This window comes from Lytechinus pictus, chromosome 3 (assembly GCF_037042905.1).
Source record: "Lytechinus pictus isolate F3 Inbred chromosome 3, Lp3.0, whole genome shotgun sequence".
NCBI classification, from domain to species: Eukaryota; Metazoa; Echinodermata; class Echinoidea; order Temnopleuroida; family Toxopneustidae; genus Lytechinus; species Lytechinus pictus.
In genome coordinates this window covers 80,765,170-80,785,784 of record NC_087247.1, presented here as the reverse complement: position 1 = coordinate 80,785,784, position 20,615 = coordinate 80,765,170, and the positions used below count along the sequence as shown (strand labels likewise).

Here is a 20,615-nt window from a genome sequence, read left to right as displayed (position 1 = left end):
TGCGAACGATACGCCTACATTATTAATGTTTCCTGCAATTTACATGATATTAAATCTTCCAAACAGCATATTTTCATCTTCATTATGTCTCTGCTAATAAATAAATGATTTCAGCAAAGATTGATTGCCCACCGGGCAGTCTATAGGATACGTTTTCAGCCTAGTATTCAACAACGAACCTATACCATGTATGACTGCTTTATTGTAGTCGAGTCAATAATGGGGGTTCCTGTGCACCATGAAAATATATTTTTAATCAACGTTTTTGTATTTCCTGAAGTGTTTAGTTAATGAATCTTGATGTTTCCTTTCCAAAATCGTGTCCCACGGGGTTCAAAATTGATATCTTTGGCGGCCCTCTTGGATTTTTTTAATGAAAATCAATTATTTTCATATTTTTGCACAGAGTCTGACAATGGTTCAATCTTAAATGAATAAGCATTTCACTATGATTTAAATATTAGAAATCAGTTGAAATCTTTTCTTGATAGTCTGGTTAAAATATTTTGAAAAAATAAGAATTCATCCAAAAATTTTGGTCCAAATGACATCTATCTGTTTTATCTTGCATTGCCATATTGATGTGCCTAACACGCAGAAATGCATGTAACATGCGTAGCGATTGAAAGGCATATATTACTTGTATGAGGGTAAAATGCGTTTTCTACACAAAGCAAAGCCTCTTGAAAAATTTAGAGGATCAAGGCATTGCTCTGCATTTTTATTTTGCATGCAATTACTTTCGGGCACCTTAAAGCATAGTCCCACAAGAGCCTGTAGAAGGTACCCCTCCGTTATCTGTAGCTTGACTATTAAGATATCGTGCTTTTCGGAGCCCCAAATGTGGCAAAATATTGTTTTGGGTATGTATTTTTTCCCTTTAAATCACTTAGAGACAAAAGAGTAGGCTTTTCTCTATCAGCTACATATAAATAAGTTAGGGCATAGCAAATCCTACCCCCTCAGGGGGCTGCCAAAGTCATCCAATCCCTTTTTCGTATTTTTGGAAAACCATTGAGGCAAAAGGTGTTTCTGCTTTGCAGTAAAGCCACTTTTATTGTTTTGTAACCACATGGAGATGACAAAATAGGATCTTCTTTTCCAGCTTCATATAAAGATGTGCTGGCACACCGAAGCCTTCCCCCGTCAGGGGCTGCCGAACTCTCCCCACCTTGTTTGCCTATGTTCCCTCTTTATTGAAAAAAATGCAGTGTTTGAGCCCCCTTTCAGGCAAAAGGGCATTGCTGCTATATACATGTAGTAAAGCTAGTTTTGATTTTGGAAACCACTTGCAAATGAAAGAATAGGCTTTTTTTTCTATCAGCTACATGTAAAAAAAGTGCTGGCACATCGACTTCTACCCTCTTCAGAGGCTCCAAAATTGGCAGATTTTCCCATATATTGGACAAATACGGAAAAGGGGTGGGTGACTTTGAGAACCCCCTGAGGGGAAAGGCTTTGCTGCGCAAGCACTTATTAGCAGCAGATATAAAGGAAAGTCTACTCCTTTGTCTCCACGTAGTTTCAAAACAATAAAACTGGCTTTACTACATAGCAGAAACACTGTTTGCCTCAATGGGGGCTCGAAAATGGCATATTTTCCCATAAATAGGTAAAATATGGAAAAGGGGTGGGTGATTTCGGCGACCCCCTGAGGGGGTATGCTTCAATATGCCAGCACTTCTTTATATGTAGCAGATAGAGGAAACTCTACTCTTTTGTATCCATATAGTTTCAAAACAATAAAAGTGGCTTTTCTAAATCTATAGCAGAAACGTCTTTTGCTTCAATGGGGGCTCCAAAATGGCATATTTTCCCATAAATGGGTAAAATACGTAAAAGGGGTGGGTAACTTCGGCAGTCCCCAGAGGGGATAGGCTTTGCTGCATCAGCACTTCATTATATGTAGCAGATAGAAGAAAGTCTACTCTTTTGTCTCCATATAGTTTGAAAACAATAAAAGTGGCCTTATTATATAGCAGAAACGCTTTTTTACTCAATAGGGGCTCCAAAATGGCATATTTTCCATAAATAGCTAAAATATGTAAAAGGGGTGGGTAGCTTCGGCAGTCACCAGAGGGGGTAGGCTTTGCTGTACCAGCACTTTTTTATATGTAGCAGATAGAGGAAACTCTACTCTCTTGTCTCCATGTAGTTTGAAAAGAATAAAAGTGGGTTTACTACTTAGCAGACACACTTTTTGCCTCAATGGGGGTTCGAAGATGGCATATTTTCCCATAAATGGGTAAAATACTTAAAGGGGTGGGTGACTTCGGAAGTCGCCAGAGGGGATAGGCTTTGCTGTATCAGCACTTCTTTATATGTAGCAGATAGAGGAAACTCTACTCTTTTGTCTCCATTTAGTTTTAAAACAATAAAAGTGGCTTTTCTTCACAGCAGAAACGTTTTTTGACTCAATGGGGGTTCCAAAATGGCATATTTTCCCATAAAAAGGTAAAATATGAAAAAGGGGTGGGTGAATTCGGCGACCCCCTAATGGGGTATGCTTCAATAGGCCAGCACGTCTTTATATGTAGCAGATAGAGGAAACTCTACTCTTTTGTATCCATAAAGTTTCAAAAGAATAAAAGTGGCTTTACTACATAGCAGAAACATTTTTTTTACTCAATGGGGGCTCCAAAATGGCATACTTTCCCATAAATAGGTGAAATAAAAAAAAGGGTGAGTGACTTCGGCAGCACCCTGAGGGTTTAGGCTTCGCTGTGCCAGCACTTCCCTATATGTAGCAGATGGAGGAAAGTCTGCTCTTTTATCTCCAAGTGGTTAAAAACAATAAAAGTGACTTGACTGCAAGGCAGAAACATCTTTCCCCTTCAACAGGGCTAAAAAATGGCGAATTTTCTAAGAAATTGGCAAAATACGAAAAAGGAATGGGGGACTACGGCGGTCCCGAAAAGAGGAGGGGGGGGGTGGGGGTAGGCTTTGCTGTGCCCTCACTTCTTTATAATGTAGCTGAAAGAGAAAAGCCTACTGTTTTGTCTCCAAGTGATTTCAATAAAATAAGAGTTGTTTTTCTACATAGAGGTAACACCATCTTGCCACAATGGGGGCTCCAAAAAAGCACAATATTTTATAGTCAAGCTACTGATAAGGAAAGGGCACCTTCCCCAGGCTCTTGCGGGTGTGACTAAGACACAGAGGTTGCTTTTTGGTGTCATTTTATCACAATATCGAGTAATACATGGTATTTGCCCTTTAACTCGGCAAATTAAGACATTCATATATACTGTCATGAAGCGTTTCAGTATTCTTGATAATATATCCTCTTTCGTGTCAAATGCTGATATTTTGCAATAGTTGTTGATGTTAATGATTGAACAGATAGATATCAATGCACATGCAAATTCTGGACCAAAAGCATGGCAATTTCGGGATAATTTTCATTTATTTCTAAATATGTTAGCCGGACTGTCCAGAAAAAGATTTCAACCGATTTCTACTATCCGAATCATAGTGAAATGGGTATCCATTTAAGATTGTCCCATTGTCATGAAATTAATGAATTTACATTTAAAAAATCCAAGATTCATTAACTAGACACTTCAGGCAATACGAAAACGTTGATTAAAAATATATTATGATGGTGCACAGGAACTCCCATTTCCGACTCGACTACGATAATGCAGTCATGCATATGTGGTATAGGTTCGTTGTTGATAACTAGGCTGAAAATGTAGCCTATAGACTACCAAGTGGGCAATCAATCTTTGCTGAAATCATTTATTTATCAGCAGAGACATAATGAAGATGAAAATATGTTGTTTGGAAGATTTAATATCATGCAAAATGCAGGAAACATCAATAAAGTAGGTATATCGTTCGCATACCTCAGCTATATGGTGAAAATAGGCCCAAAACGCACAATTTCTATGTACGCACCATATTGAAAAATGGGCTGAATTCACAGTCTATAATGTCATTTCCAATTACTTACATATATTTTCTCAAAGTAGAGATATAGATGAAGAGAATGATATTATGTTTGACAGCAAATATATCAAAGAAAGTACACTAAAAAAAAAAAATTCTGAATCGATTTTCGACATTTTTTGATGCAAGAAATATCCCAAACTAATGATATGCAAATTTCATGACGTAATTTGCATATGTAAACAATAATTTCTGTTCATGAAATTTGCATGTCTCTTAACTACTTGAACAATATATTTTGAAAGTTTTATACAAAACAAGCAAGGTTTGGCTGAAATATTTTCCCTTGGCTTCATGCTATGTGTAGAATGTCTAAAAAATGGTGAAATAGGGCCATTTTGTAGTGACGTCATATATTACGTCATTTCGGCGGGAAGACCACGGTTAAAACCCAGCAGCAATGCATTTTTGTAAACTTCAGGGTCCATGCCATCCAGCTATGGGGTCGTTTGCTTGTCCGGCTTTCGGTTGAATAAACCTGCTGGGCTGCCGGACTATAATGACCACTTTCATATTATTTGGATAATTGGATTAATCTATGATGTATGCATAGGCCTGACATCAGGTAAGAAATTTCCACCAGGGGAAAAACATAAACATGCATGATTTTGCATTAATATACATGTACATGTACTTCAAATAGTATATGTGTAGTGAAATATCAATTTTTAGTTCTCAAAATATGTCCTCAAAGATAACTATCAGGGTGGTGTTTCCCAAAGTACAATGATGAAAAAGTCAGGTCCATATTAATGCATAATCTCATTGATGGATATGCCCCGGGGGGAGGTACTCAACCAAAAAAGTGATAGGTATGTGCCGCTGGCAAGACAAAAACCGGGGGCCTTGGAGTGGGCTTATTGTAAAAAGGAGGGTCCTCGGAACAGGCTTCTGAACTACAAATGTTTGTGAAAACGGGGGTCCTTGGAACAGGTCGCCTGCGTGTGCATCCCTATGGAACTGGCATACATGTACGTGCATGCAGCTAGCCCGGAGGCACAGGCACCGGGTGCGCTCGCGCAGAGGCGATGGTCAGACAGCTCTCTGCGGCCGCTTTTCACCAAAATTGCAGCTCATTGTAGCCGATCAATGCGGCCGGAGCGGCGTAACAAAAAATATGCGAAGCTTTGGAGCGTATTTCTTTCTTTTTTTCTCTCGATAAGAAGAAAATGCTATGCTTTGGAGTGACTTTCTTTGTTCTTTTTCTCAATAAGATCAAAATGCTATGCTCTGGAACGGAAATTTGAGTATAAAAATAGGGGTCCCCTTCGCGGCACATACCCACCACGCATTATATACCGAGTGTCACCCCCCCCCAGGGGATATGCCATGACCCGCATCCCCTATGCATGATCTGACCTATGCTAGTATCAATGTGTTTTCGTCCATCTGGAAATGTGTAATTTTTAGTCACACTTACATACACATCTTTGTGAAACACTGCCTAAAATGAACATTCTCATTCAGACATGTACAGCATTTTTCATCTGACTTCCATTTTATAGGGTATGCAAATAAAGCAGTGCTCAAATAACAACAAATAAACAAAAACCGAAGAATGGTATCAAATGTATACAGGATAATATATCAAGTGACGTTTAATTATCAAAATCAGACTGCTGGATAGGTAAATAATGTACTATGATGGAGTCTAGGTCTGTTATTAGGGCTTTCAAGAAAGTAATTTATATAGCTGCTGTATGTACAAGAGTATGTTACTCACTTGATGGTATGGAGCTTTTCTATTGCTGGGAAGCATTGCTTAAAGATTCCAACCATTGTTTCATCAATCTTCCAACCTAAAACAAGAAACAAAATGGGCGTTCATCCCACAAATAACCATTTGAGTAATTAAATTGATTTAAGATACACTTTAGTCTTCATTGAATTCCTATGAAAATGGCAAAGTACAAATGTGATGAACAAAAGTTCTCTACATTTGGAAATGGTTGAGAACTTCAAATATCTTCTATTCCACAGTAAAGTTCCGGTACATTTGTTTTTTTACATTTCATGAACAAATCAAATATGCGATTTAATTTGGATTTGAATCACATAAAAACTAGAGATGCTCGGCAGGGCGCGCGGCCAAGCACATGTATCCCCCGAACCCACCGCATCATCCGTCATTGCGATATATAGAGCTCACACAGAAATTTGACAAATAAATACAATTGTCATGGCGACAATGACCCTGCCCACATTTTGCCAGTGGGTACCAAATTCGATGACATTAATATGACGTAGCAGCGTGACTCTGCAGAAGCTAAAGTATTGTCCAGTATCACCTGTTGGGGAATACAATTATAGAGTAAAAAAAATGATAGGCATCTTTGCTTCACCTTCTAATATTGCTTCTGTGTGCCAACTGTTATGACAAACTGGAAAAAAAGCAGAAGTTACAGGTTTTACCAAATTTTCCACAAAAATATAGTTACCATGGTAACCAAGTCTCCACCCACTCCAAAATCATTAGGCGGCTTTGCTTTACCATAATGGACCTTCATGACAAATCAGAAGATAATCGGAGAAGAAATGCAGCCAGTAGAGCACTCACAAGGAAATCTCTGCTATTTCCACAAAAACTCTTGTTACCATGGCAACGATGTCTCCGCCCACACCAAAATCAATAGGCGGCTTTGCTTAATGGACCTTCACGCCACATATGAAGATGATCAGAGAAGAAATGCAGCTGGTAGAGCGCTCACAAAATTAGCGTTGTGGCCCAGTGGATTAGTCTCCGGACTTTGGAACAGAGGGTCGTGGGTTTGAATCCCAGCCATGGCGTAATTTCCTACAGCAAGAAACTGATCCACAATGTGCTGCACTCAACCCAGATGAGGTAAATGGGTACCAGTAGGAAGTAATTCCTTAAGAAGCTGTGTGCGCTGTGAACGCCTAGCTTAGCCAGGTAATATAGGAGCACCTTGAGCACCTAACAAGATGGATACATTATGTGCGCAATATAAATACCCTATATTATTATTATCTCTATTTCCTCAAAAACTCTTGTTTCCATGGCAACGAAGTCTCCGCCCACACCAAAATCAATACGCAGCTTTGCTTTACCATAATGGACCTTCATGCCACATTTGAAGATAATCGGAGAAGAAATGCAGCTACATGTAGTAGAGCGCTCACAAGGACATCTCTGCTATTTCCACAAAAACTCTTGTTACCATGGCAACGATGTCTCTGCCCACCCAAAAATCAATAGGCGGCTTCACTTTACCATAATGGACCTTCATGCCACATTTGAAGATGATCGGAGAAGAAATGCAGCTGGTAGAACGCTCACAAGGACATCTCTGCTATTTCCACAAAAACTTGTTACCATGGCAATGATGTCTCCACCCACACCAAAATCAATAGGCTTCTTCGCTATAGCATACTCAACCTTCATGCCAAATTTGAAGATGATCAGAGAAGAATTGCAGCAGATAGAGCGCTCACAAGAAAATCTCTGCGGCGGACGCTGCGGCGGAACGACGAAGCCAAATCCATAGTATCCCCCGAACAGAGTTCGGAGGATACAAAGATCAAAAGTACATGCAGAGAATAATTCATTAGAGGAGTCAATCCCGACAAATAGTTGATTTGAATAAAAGGAAAATTAAATTAAATAAAATTTGAATAAAAATCCAATGAGATTACACTAAAAATTTCATCAAAATCGGATGTAAAATAAGAAAGTTATGACATTTTAAAGTTTCGCTTAATTTCACAGAACAGTTATATACATGTACATGTATGCAGATCCTGGCCGGTCTGCAAATGAACAGACTGACGACATCACCAACTCACTATTTCTTTTGTATTTTATTATATGAAATATTCTAATTTTCACCCCAAGTGAAACAACGACTAATTGTGATGTAAAACAACAATTTATTCCTCCCTGAACATGTGGAATTACCATTATATTTAAACAGTTGGTCTCTATTGCCAAATCTGAAAAACTTGAAAATATGTATTAATTCAAACAATAAAAAAAAGAGAAATAGTGAGTGAGGAACATGATCGACTCTCTCATTTTTATACTGTACATGTGCCACATACAAAGTTGTGCATATTTTTGTTTTGCAAAAAATAAGCAAAAATGAAAAATGTCATAACTTTTTTATGTATCCGATTTTGATGAAATTTTCAGTGTTATGCTTGTTTGATTTTTGTCTATCAATTCAAATCAACAATTTTCTAAAGTGGACTTGACCTTTAAAGTAAATTCTCTTTGTGGCTAGTAATCTCTGGCTTCCCCCCCCCCCCCTTCTCTCTCTCAACTTATCCTGATACAAACACATTGTGTAATTATAGAACCTAATTGAATGGATTATATTCAGACCCGAGCTCTACAATGTAATGGTTTTCTGCCAATGGCCAATCAAGATAATTGTTACACTAATTTTGTTCAAAACCGCTGCAAAGGAACTAAACCAAAACTATTTTTTTGCAATCCAACACTAACCCTATTTTTAACAGGACCCAGAAATGTAAATAATCAAATTTCTATCTTAATTTATTGGCTTATTATACTATAGCCCACATTGAGATAAATCTGATGAGTGAATCCCAGAGGATATTATCTGCAAGCTTTATCTCAATAGAGACCTGCAGTTAAACTAGAAATTACCAACAATTTCAAGAGAAAATTTTTATCATGGTAATTATTAAATGTTTTCAGACAAACAATTACAAAATGTCAAAATATTGTAGAATTACTTCACATTGAATTGAAAAAAAAACAATGATGAAATTATTAAAGCAGTGGTTCCACATTACAAGATACAAAACATTTGGAAGAAAGAAACAATAAAAAATAATACATCTTCTTTTAAGAGGATGTTACATAAAAATTATCAAAAAATAATGATTCATGTAATTGACATTCTAAATAATTGGTTGTCTTTATGTTTGATATTTGGAGATGAGATTGCCACATGTATAGCCGCAATATGACAATCTGCCTGATGAATGTTCTGATAGTGAACATCATGGTGATAGACCCTTCATTAATCTGAAGAAAGCTTCTTTTTTTTCCATTTCACTCTTACCACTGCAATTCCAATCAAAACGGCAAAAATCCAAAAAAATTCTCTTGAAAACACTGCTATCTCTGTTATTTCAGGCTAAGATGTGTGTTTTAAAAGATTATTCTTGACAAACAAACAAAAAGGGTGAGGGGAAGGGAATATCCCCTTCCAGTAACAGACGGCTATGAATTTGACACAATTCATCTTTCTTTTGTATACTGTCTTGTTCTTGTACTGAGCTGAGAAGACAAACACCAATTCATCAACTATTTCATATCACAATTATACCCATTTTAAGATATTAGACAGGTTGTAGGCTACTTTATACAAATTCATCCATACACATTTGTCTTGAAATATGCACACACTATATTTTTCGCTATTCCCATACCCCACCCCCCCAAAAAAAATGTAAGAACACCTTTATGAATTAATCACAATGTGAGTGTACAGGGTGTACCTTTCTTACTTTAAAAGATAACTGTAGTACATGTACAATATAGGTAGAATACTCTTTTCGGCTGAAAACATCAATTCACATTTCTTCAACTATCACATCTTTAAAAGAAAGCATCCTAGACAATAAATTGTTCCGACACTCTCCATATGATGTCATCATCTGCTGTGATATTGCTCTAAGCAATTACCACTTCAATCAAACTCAAGATACGGATCAATCTCAAAAAAACATCAAGAATATAGAACTATGAATGAGGCATATACAGCAATGGGAGTTTCTTTTCATCTCTGCCTGGAATATTTCAATTTTAGTCTGACGACTCATTATTTACTTGGTTGGGAACGATCATGAATCTTGAGGCTTAGTCACAAAGTTTGGAGCGAGCTCGAGAATCAGCTGGCTCGCTCACATGTAGCACAGATGTATGGAGCATGCGCACACAAGAAAAAATAAGGGCTTTCCCTAGCCCTTCGTCATTGGCAAATTGCGCAAGATAGAAGCGCATGAGCACATGCACATCAAACGAGTTACATGTACATGTACCTGGCGATAAATTATCGGTAAATTGGCGCTGATGTTACATGTTTCCACTGTTTTTTTCCAATTTACTGGTTTGAAATTGTATGAGAGATAATTGGCCAATTTCTCATTTTCAAAACAACCACTTGCCTGATCAGGCTATTAACTTTGAGAAATGCTTGCAGGCACGTCATTTTCACTTGCCCTGCGCAAGCGGACTAGCGAGTTTGTCACGCCCTGCCAAATAATCATACTATAATTAGCCTTTCCTTTTTTTTTCATTTTCTATTCCCAAAAATAATTTTCTGGGACACTTCTCACTGAAGAAAAAATAAAAATAAAGAAATAAAAATCAATACTTAGTGAATGAGTCAACTGGCAATTGGTATCAAGCAATCCATAGAGCATGATTGACTTAACCCTATCGAGCCCCCACCCCTCGACATGTCTCATGATACATTTGTAATGCGAAAAAGATAATAATCCTAACTATGGCAAGACCAAAATATAGCAGTTTGGGGGCTACACATATATTTAAAGATTTACAGGCAAATTGTGATTTTATGCATTAGTTAGCATAATCAATTAATTAAAAATAAATTTGAATTATTTTGGTACAATTGACAATCAAATTGTGGAGTTTATGTCATAGGTGACGTGCGTGCCAATTTTTGTCGGGATCGTGCAATTAACTGCTGAAATCTGGGGTGGGGGGCCAAATCAGCCCCCCTCCCCCTCCCAGGGATATGCAATTTCAAAATAGCCCTGGCTATATAGGGTTAACATGATCAATGTTATAATAGCAAACATAGATTTGAAGAGGAAGATGCTCTCAGTGCTTTTTGTTTAGAAATTATTTTCTGACCTTCTCAATCTTATATCTTGATTGTGACAGTAGTTGTACATGTACATCCTAGGAAAAGTAGACCTAAATATGTTATAATACAACATGTAACAATTATGTTACAAATATTTTCTTAAAGATTAAGATACAATTTAACTTCAATGACGACCTCATAATATACTTATTAAAACAACTGGATAATAAAAAAAACATTGAAAATTTTATACCAACCTCTGATAAAGATTTCTGTGACAGTATCCTGTTTATCCTCTTTTTCCATCTCTAAATGAATCTTAGGCTTAAAGTAAGAGAACTTCTCCTTGGTAACATATGTCTTTGGTTTGGTTTCCTCTCCATCATCTTCTACTTTATCCTCTGGTGTTTGATCTGCTCCCTTAGCTTTTGGGTCTGGAGGGGGAGGTGTACCTGGTCTCTTGGGGCGGATGACTACTGGGGGCATCTCTGTGACCTGTAGCCCCGCCCGACGCCAAAGTTCACTGAAGTCAGCCTCAAAGTGACCTGTACATGTGTAGGGTTCTATAAATAATGAGTAGAGAAAGGATAAAATAATGTTTATGTGCATGTGTATTATTTAAAGAGTGATTATAACTAACACACAAGCATCAAAAAGTACCTCAAATTTTTTGCTCTTACTTTCACATGGATTCCGTGGATCAATAATGCGATTCAATATAGCAGCAGTGCCGACTTTGAAAACAATACTTTATTCACAAAACATCCTTAATATGATGATCAAATACATGTACTAAGTTCATTGACCCTAAATGCCATTTGACTATGATCATGTGACCTGAAACTGAACTTGTGCAAACTGATCAGTGATAGGGCAAGGCCAAGAGTTACGCATGGGACATTTCAGAGGCTTTAATGACTTTCATTAGATGTAATACCATCATAGTAGACATCTAGGAGAAGAAAAATCATGTAAAAAATGGTGACATATGACCTTAAAATTTCATCCGGGGGGGGGGGGGGAGGGGCACTAAAATTGACGAGTGGATACCATGCGCGACCAAAAAAACATGTAAAAAGGATGTCTTTTTCAAGATAGGGCACGTTACATACATAACGTAATAAGGGTGTCAAAAACACTCAAATAATGACAAAACGGTATCTACAGTATTTTCGCTAGGAAGGCTACATGTTTAGGGTCAAATTTGCGAGGGTATAAACAATTAAGACTATTTTATAAAGGATGTACTTTTTGCCCTAAGAGTCAACACTACGTGTTTAGCGTACGATTTAAGCGAGGTGTGGGAGGTGCTGTACTAAACCCAATGATCATGTAGGCCTGTAGGTAAAGGTAAAACCTTGTTTAGGGGTTCAATTCAGGGAATACTTGCCAATAGTATCATTTTGTTTCCAATACTTGTTAAGGGTAGGGTTTCACACGCCAATACTTCTTAAGGGGTGCATTTTCAGAATATGGAAAATACGTGTTTAGGGTGCTTTTCGAGACCCCATGGCCGTGCATGGTATCCACTCGTCAATGGAAGTGGCCCCTCCGGGACTTTTATAGAGAAAACATGTGCTGTTACATATGGGACTTACAGATAAAAGACAATTTAAGATATTTTTTTTTTCAAGTTGACTTCTTAGTTGAAAATTCTCTGAAAGTATTTCATATGAAAACTTGTTACTCAGTGTGATAAAATTCATAACATCTAAGGCAAGTTTCATGTCATAAGGCAAAACACTATTAAACCAATTAATGACATGTTACATATGAGAAAGTTACCTACATGTATGTATGTATGGGACATTTTGTCCACATAGAGAATGTACATAATTTTCCCCATAATTTACAATATTAAAATAAATTTCAAATTTTGAAATATTTTTATTAAACAAAATATTTTTTTAATGTTCTATTGAGACATATGTGACATGGCTGAAAGGAAATAAGTCATTTCAACAATTTTTTCTTGTTTTTTCAGTTTCATGAATTTCTTATATATTTCTATTGTTTTTAATTTTTTCATATTTTTCCATTTTCATTATTTTATTGATTACATTATTTTCATTAATCAATATTTATAATAGCCTTCCTAAAGACATTAAAAAATGTACCTCTGTCGAAACTTTCAAAAATCTCCTAAAAACTTTTTTATTCAACTCTTAGCTCTTTATGCGCCTTGAGCACTCTACAGAGTGGATTTGGCGCTTTATAAGTCACATTATTATTATTATTTATTATAACAAATCAGTCTTTGTACACTTTCAATATTCATTTCCCCATTGACATTGTGTACAAATGTCCCATACGTAATATCTTGTCCCATGCGTAACTTTTTATTATTATTATTAATACATGTGAATAACATATATTTTTGAAAATTTTCATGGTATAACATTTTCATAATCAATAAATTAGAACTTCCTAGAGATTCAACAATACAAGTATTGCATTCTGAGAACAACAATAAAATTATTATGTCACAGACGTGATCACCAATGTCAGCTTTACATATACCTTCATTGGGTTTAGTACCACCCCACACACCTCGCTCAAATCAGACCCTTAACAAGTAGTGTTGGGGCAAAAAGTACATCCTTTAATCTTTTTATACCTTCGCAAATCTGACCGTAAACACATAGCTTTCCTAGCGAAATATATACCCTTTTTTCATTATTTAAGTGTTAATATTACATTACATACTTAAAGTGCCTAATCTTGAAAAAGGGATCCTTTAACATGTTTTTTTTGGTCACGCATGGTATCCACTTGTCAATGGAAGTGCCCCCCCCCCCCCCGACCATGGTTCAAGCAGATTTCTTACCCTCATTATGACATATTGAGAAAGAGTCCAATAAATTTATATGTGTTTTATTGGCAGGCACCATTAAAGAGCCCAACGTTGTCAATTAATATCTGGCTTATCAATGTTCAGTCCATACCAAAATGCAAATTTTACACCTTGGGGGACAAAAGCATGTATTGATTATTGGACTTCTTCTCATTTCTCAATCTATGAATGCTTTAAAACTAAGCAATTTGAAATATATATATGCCTTAAATGGACTCAAACCAGAGGTTCAAAATCGCTTGTGCGAACTCATGCCGAGATGCTTGAATGTTAAACATATTATAACACAGGGGCAATTAAAGAGAAATGGTTTCAAAAAAGTAGGTAAGGTTTCTAAAGAAAGAAGTCTATTCATTAATGTAAGAAATGTTTAAATAAGTGGGTTTTTTTTAACTAATAACCAATGAATAGATTACCTGGTGTTTTATTGGCATCATCTTCATTATCTTGAACTGATGATGGAGGTCCTTTATCTTTTTGAGTCTTATCTACTCTCTTTCCCATCTTGACTTTCTTCACAAGCCTAGAAAAATGTATAAGAAACAGGAACAGTAAATAACTATGATAAAGAAATATATTCAAAATGTAAAGTGTAGACTAAGAGTGGTATGCAATGTTCCTTATTCACTTTCCACATTGAAAAGACTTCTTAAACTCAATTATCTATTCTTAAAAGATGTCTATCTTGTTTCAAATTACATGCACAAGTTGAAGATTAGAACTTTCCATTTACTTTGGTGTTATCCTTCAATTTATTGATGTTTTATTAAACAGTGTAGTATGGTAATAAAATGCCTAGAATAAAATGACAGTATTACTACAGGGCATACATGCACAGATGCACTGTACATGTATGTGAATAAACATTTGATTCATTTGGCATACAAGTGAAATGTATCATATTCTTGTAAAGGCAGATACAATTACAAACCATGAATATAGCTCAACAAGAAGACCAATGGGAATATGGGTAAAAAAAAGTGTGATAGAAAAGAAAATAATAATGATAAGTCTGGGGCGGGGGTACATTAGAATGAGGAGAAGAAGGAGAGGGTAAGGGAAGATAAGGTACATGTAGAATTAAGGAAGAAATATAAGATCACAAAATATTTTTTTAAATCAATAATTCTAAGTCATTTATTTCCAATCTTTTCATTTCTCCACCAAGTCCAAGATATAGGCCTACTACAGTATGTAATGTAGCACATTTTACCATGTACCTGAATACATGAATATTACAAGGTGGACAAAAATGTAATTTGAACATCCATTAATGTAAATAAAATGATAAATAAAAATTAATTTCTGTTTTCACAATTTTGTTTCCTAGTTATTGTGACCACAATCTACCCTAGTCCCGTGAGTATGAGTAAATGCACGGTGAGATTCTGAGCTCTCGGTGAGCTCTCTAGGTTACAAAACGGGAAAAAATAAACTTAAAAAAGGAAAAAATACAGTGACTTACTTCGGCTGTCGCACAACTTTCACTTCCCTGGTTATATCGGAACTTCATACATAAATATATGGCCATCGAGTCCCTGTATGGCAGTGAGTCCAAACTTCGCGCGTGTCCATACTTCGCGGACGGCCGATTTCAAAACATCGCATGCGATCGCGATCGATCAGCGACCGATCGCATGCGATGTTTTGAAATCGGCCGTGAATAATACGTGTGAGGAAAAAGATACTGGCCCAAAATTACCAATTTTGAGGATAACCAGAGGATGGACACGGAGTGAAATACGGGTGTAAAGTAAGATATTAAGTCATTCATATCCCTCTTTATATTTTTTTCTTTAATTTTTACGATAACCATGATTGCCATCCCACCTTTTATGACTCAGAATATCCGATCTAGTTCTCTGTCCCGATGTTCGGGTAGGTGGAGCGTAGTGTAGCGGTACCGTATGGGCACTAGTATTCAACCCGGCATAATTCAAAGATTTTGACATATTCCCCAAAATATTTAGAAATAGGGAATTTATCTTAATTTCATACCTTTGTTATTTCCAGGGTAATCTGTTGTCAGTATTTTCTTTATCAATCTGTCGACTGTATGCGCGGAGGATCGAATTATGCGGCGATGGCCTTTTGCACTGAATGGCACTAGTAATAGTATTCAACCTAGTGAGGATTGTGATAGCAAAATTCAAAAGGGTTTAGTTTGCTAAATTAGATCTAGATCTAGTATGGAAGTCTCTGGCTTTGATTAATTCCCTGTTTGGTCTCATCTCAAATGGTCTAGTCCATAGTCGGATGGGACAAGGGCAGATTGAGAGACAGGGCCATCTTTCATCACTAGGTTGAATACTAGTACCGACGGATTGAATACTAGTAGCCTACCAAAAACCGTCGCCGTAAAATTCGATCGCCTGCGCACGCAGTTGACGGGTTGAAGAAAAAAATAACGGGAAAAGAATAACCAGCATTTGCTCTTGGAAATAAGACAGGTCTGAAATTCAGGTAAATTCCATATTTCTGTATATTTGAAGAAACTCTCCAAACGGGTTGAATACTAGTACCCTTAGTTACGGTAGTGAAGTGGAGTGGAGCCTGCACGAACATCGCCTGAGGTAACCGTACTTAATATGACTCATTATGAGCCCTATGCCGGGAGTCTTCCTCCTGTGTAAGACTAAGAGGAAGAGTAAAATCAGATAATGTTTCTTTAAAAAACTCCTCCACAACAGCGGATTTTTCAGCGCGCTAGCCTTACCCTGCGAATCGAATCCTCACTGCCACTGGGTAACTTTATTCTTCGCTAGCTCCGACGCCTTTCTGCGGGGGAGCTCCCGCTGGAGTTAAGTAGAGAGAGCGGTGCCAGGGCAGTGCCAGTGGCATATTTTTAACACTGCACTCAGCCTCAGGCTCACACTACTGCAAGATGATTCACAAATATTTCATTTTGATAAAAAGAAAGAAGGCAAATCATCAATACAACGTATTACCAGATAAATAATTCCTTTCTTTTTATGACCACTTACTGGTATAATTCTTTACTAGTTTCATCGGCCGTCTTTGCTTTCAGTTTTCACGTCGAAATTGAACTGGTTTGTGTACATTAGCAACACAAATTATGGCGCCCTCTGTGCTTGCACAACTCAGCGCATGCTTGCAAAGTAGAAATGAAAATAGAAGTATAGGCTACACTGTAAGTCAAAAGTATGCCAAAAAAAATAATAATTATAGAAAAAAATACGAATAAAAACAAAAATTAAAATAAGAATAAAAACTACAAATTGAAGGAATCAGATATCTTATCTTTATTTCGAAATAACTTATTTTCCCTTATTTTGGCGCACTTTATTACTCAGAGGTGGCGTCTGTGATTTTCAAACACTAACGAAAAGAAAAAAAATAATATGAATAAATTGAGTCTTGCAAATCTAAAACTTAAGGGAAAAGAGAATGCAGTCTCCTATAACGTTGGTCAGCACCTCGGCACTGCCCTTGATTAGAGCAAAAGGTTTATTAGTTGAAACAGGATGACCAAATATTTCGTCGGTTTATTGCTACGTCCTTGGCAAAACTTTATTTTGTTTCTTATGATACCCATCCAACTCCCATCAACTTGTTTCTCAAACGAGTCGATGTGGTGATGTATTTGAGAATGTTACATCATTGATATTTATGAGTTCTAATGATGCATAATTTTTATGCATAGTTTTGATACTATAGGCCTAGAGCTGTGTCATCAAATCGTATTTCTCAGTGTTAAAAAATCGAAATAAAAAACAAATAAATATTTGAAAAAGGGCCGAATTATAGATATTTTGAGATAAATCAAGGTGATTAAAAGTAGTTATATGCAATAGTTCACAGTCTATCGCCTATAAGTTTTTGGTCGATTGGAAGTGATAATTTAGGTATAATTTGCAGTGAGTAATTATTTATCAATGGCAATAGTCATGCAAAGGGCGACGGGGAAAGTTAGGAGGGGGCAATTGGTGTGGGGTGGGGGCCTGTGAAGGATATAGGACGAGAGATAAATTACTTATCATCATCGCGTGGTATTAATGCGAAAACCGGAGATTATGATGCAGGTGCGTTGGATGTAAAGACGGGGACGACTGCTCAAGTGGAGAAGGGTAGATGACCTGATAACAGTCCACTGAGAAATCAAATAATAAGCTCAAGGCACAATTGGATTACATGCCAAGTTTGTCACATTTTGGTGTTTCTGTTTCCGAGTCAAACCTTGCTGATGTAATGTTCCTGATTGCATGGTTGAGAAATAAACCAACATATTTCCCTTAAATTCTCACTCAGTATCAGCATCTTGCGTCCTTATTTGGCAAATTCATAATCGGTGATCGTGTTTATAATTGCATGATGACCACAGTATACATGGTATAAAGGATCCTATATGTGTTTATCATTATTCTTGGAGCAAATAAGGAAATTTGGGGAAGGAAATATAGTAGCTTATTTTAGTCTAACATGTGTTTAATTCATTAATGTATTAGGTTTAATTTTGATACTGGAGTATCCTTTATGGGTACCGCACGCGAATCTTATAGCACAATACATAAGCGAAGATTCAAAACAATAATAACGCGATGAATTAACCAACTAATAATGGGTAGAAGAGCTATACTTTAACCTCTTCCATAAACTCCCTATTCATTTAGTGAAGATACATGTACATAATTTCCACAAGTTGTATAAAAATGGCATTAACAATGAAATCGATTATTGATTTGTAGATGAACTATGGATAATTAATCAGCCACTATAATTTGCATGATTTTTTTTCCAAAACCATACCCCCTATTCGTATAGGCCCATATAGCCCTCGTTGTTAAAGATATATATAAAACTGAACAGACAAAAGTCTTATTGTGCAATTTTGAGCAAATAGTATACATGGTATGAGCGGAACTTAAAGGCCCGAATCACAAAGGTGGTTTTGAAAACCCACGGTTGAGTCCATGGTTTATGCAGATTTCCTGTATAAATTACGCTTAATTTAGCGCGTATCGGGCGCGTGTATAAAAAGTGTCAAATGCTAATGCGCGCTTTGGTCACAGTGCGCCAAATTGACGCCTGTTACCATGGTTATCCACGCTATTTTATTCATGAGTCCACTGTTTTTATTCATGAGTCCATGCACTGTTTGAAGAGTGGACTCATGAATAAAAACAGTGGACTCATGAATAAAATAGCGTATCTAACCATGGTAACAGGCGTCAATTTGGCGCATTGTGACAAAAACGCGCATCAGCATTGGGCACTTTTTATACACGCGCCCGATACGCGCTAAATTAAGCGTAATTTATACAGGAAATCTGCTTAAACCATGGACTCAACCGTGGGTTTTCAAAACCACCTTTGTGAATTCGGGCCATGTCTCTATTTTACATTCTATTAATTTTCTATAATTCTTCACGTGTCATGCTGGTAATTACTCTATTTATTCACAAGAGTCTGTACTTGGGGGTCGACATGCCTTTAATAAAGAAAGAATGATCGTCCGACAGAGTGTCAGCGAGTGATAAGAGTGACCGCGTGGGCGCTTCTTTTCTTTTTAAACGCCTTTTATCATAATTTATTCTTTCCCTTAAAACCCCGATTTTTAAGCCTTTTATTTTCTTTACCCACTTTTTATTGTAGAATTATTGTGTTAAGGTATCCCTTTATAAACAGTAATCTGGAGGATCGAACGCCCATTTCCACCCAAGCTCATGTTTTTACTGTTCTAGCAATCATGTACAGACCCACAGATCAATCATGACTTGTTAATAAGTACTTGCCCGACTTTTTAGATTTTCAAGAATAAAAGATGAAATATATTTTTTCTTTGTCTGAAGAGTTACATTTCAACCTGTATTAGACGAATTTTCAATCTTGATTGTGTTTGAGGAATACAAAGATATGGATTGATGGATGAATATAGTACGGCTCTCATCTCGATTACTGTATGGTTCAGGTTTTAAAAAAAATAGAAGGGAGGTAAGAGTAGTAAGCACTTAAGAGCAGTAAGACCTGATATTTCAAAGCAAAGAGACAACAACAATTTTAATGATCTTTTGACAATTTGACAATTTAAATTTAGAAACTAAAGTTGTCATGTATATTTTAAATGTGCATCGATAGATGTCATTTACTGCATAATCACAAAAAAAAAATCAGGTTTCTGATTTACAGTAACAGAAACATTAATCACTACAAAATCTTTCTTTGACAATATTTCAATCGTTTCTTTATATTCTGTTTTAACGATATACATTCAATTTTCTGTCTTTGTAGCATCCAAACGAAAATATTGCAGTCTTTCACAATACAGTGTTGTGCTTTAAACGGAAGTTTTTATATGGTAAAACTAGTGAATTGTAATGCGATTCCACTCATTCTCACATGAAGTGTTTTGTGAAACGAATAACATTTTGCTTTAAACGAAGTGTATATATATCACACTCAGATGGTATGCTCTATTTCCATATGGTCGCAATTAAAGTGGTTCATGGTGTGTAGGGTGTTCATGTTACAAACAACAGTGAGAAGAATTGCAATATTGTGGTTATGTGAATGGATATCTTCTACTTCTCTTCGTATTATCCTAAACTCATTCTTACTTCTCATATTGCACACATTTTTAAGGATGCATTTAGAAAGGGATATAATATGATTATCAAACCTCACACCTAACCCCATTACTGAAGTCTGTTTCGCGAACACCACTTGTGGTCAATGTTACAGATCCACGAAATAATATCATGAGACAGCTCATCCGGCCGCAAGCCAAGAAAAGAGAAATGACGAGGGAGGGGGGGGGTATATTTCGAAATGCATTAATGTCAACAAAATCTTCCATGCCATTGATCCCCACCACCCCCCCCCCCCACCAAACAAATAGAAAATAACCCTCTAAAATGAAAATAAACAACAACTCTAGATTTGCTGAAGAAACATACTCCTGAAGAATATCTTTAAAGGGGAAGTTCACCCTAATTAAAAGTTAGCTGTAAAAATTCGAGAAAAAA

At 36.6% G+C, this 20,615-nt stretch overlaps 1 protein-coding gene across 7 annotated transcripts in view; it reads right to left on the bottom strand.

The window, feature by feature from the left end:
• The window catches only part of LOC129256635 (leucine-rich repeat-containing protein 71-like), a 65,855-nt gene extending 49,142 nt beyond the window's left edge, over nt 1–16,713 (bottom strand). For 4 of the 7 annotated variants that reach the window (XM_064097793.1, XM_064097791.1, XM_064097794.1 and 1 more), the window contains exons 1-4: nt 16,617–16,710; nt 14,049–14,155; nt 11,036–11,341; nt 5,675–5,750 (exon numbers count right to left, since the gene is read on the bottom strand). In XM_064097793.1, the coding sequence (XP_063953863.1) occupies nt 5,675–5,750; nt 11,036–11,341; nt 14,049–14,136 (470 nt within the window). In that variant the 5' untranslated portion in view covers nt 14,137–14,155; nt 16,617–16,710. Of the gene's footprint in view, nt 1–5,674; nt 5,751–11,035; nt 11,342–14,048; nt 14,156–16,348 lie in introns of all 7 variants that reach the window. The other 3 variants (XM_064097792.1, XM_064097795.1, XM_054894793.2) reach the window with 2 other exon arrangements.
• Nucleotides 16,714–20,615: the final 3,902 nt, after the last annotated feature.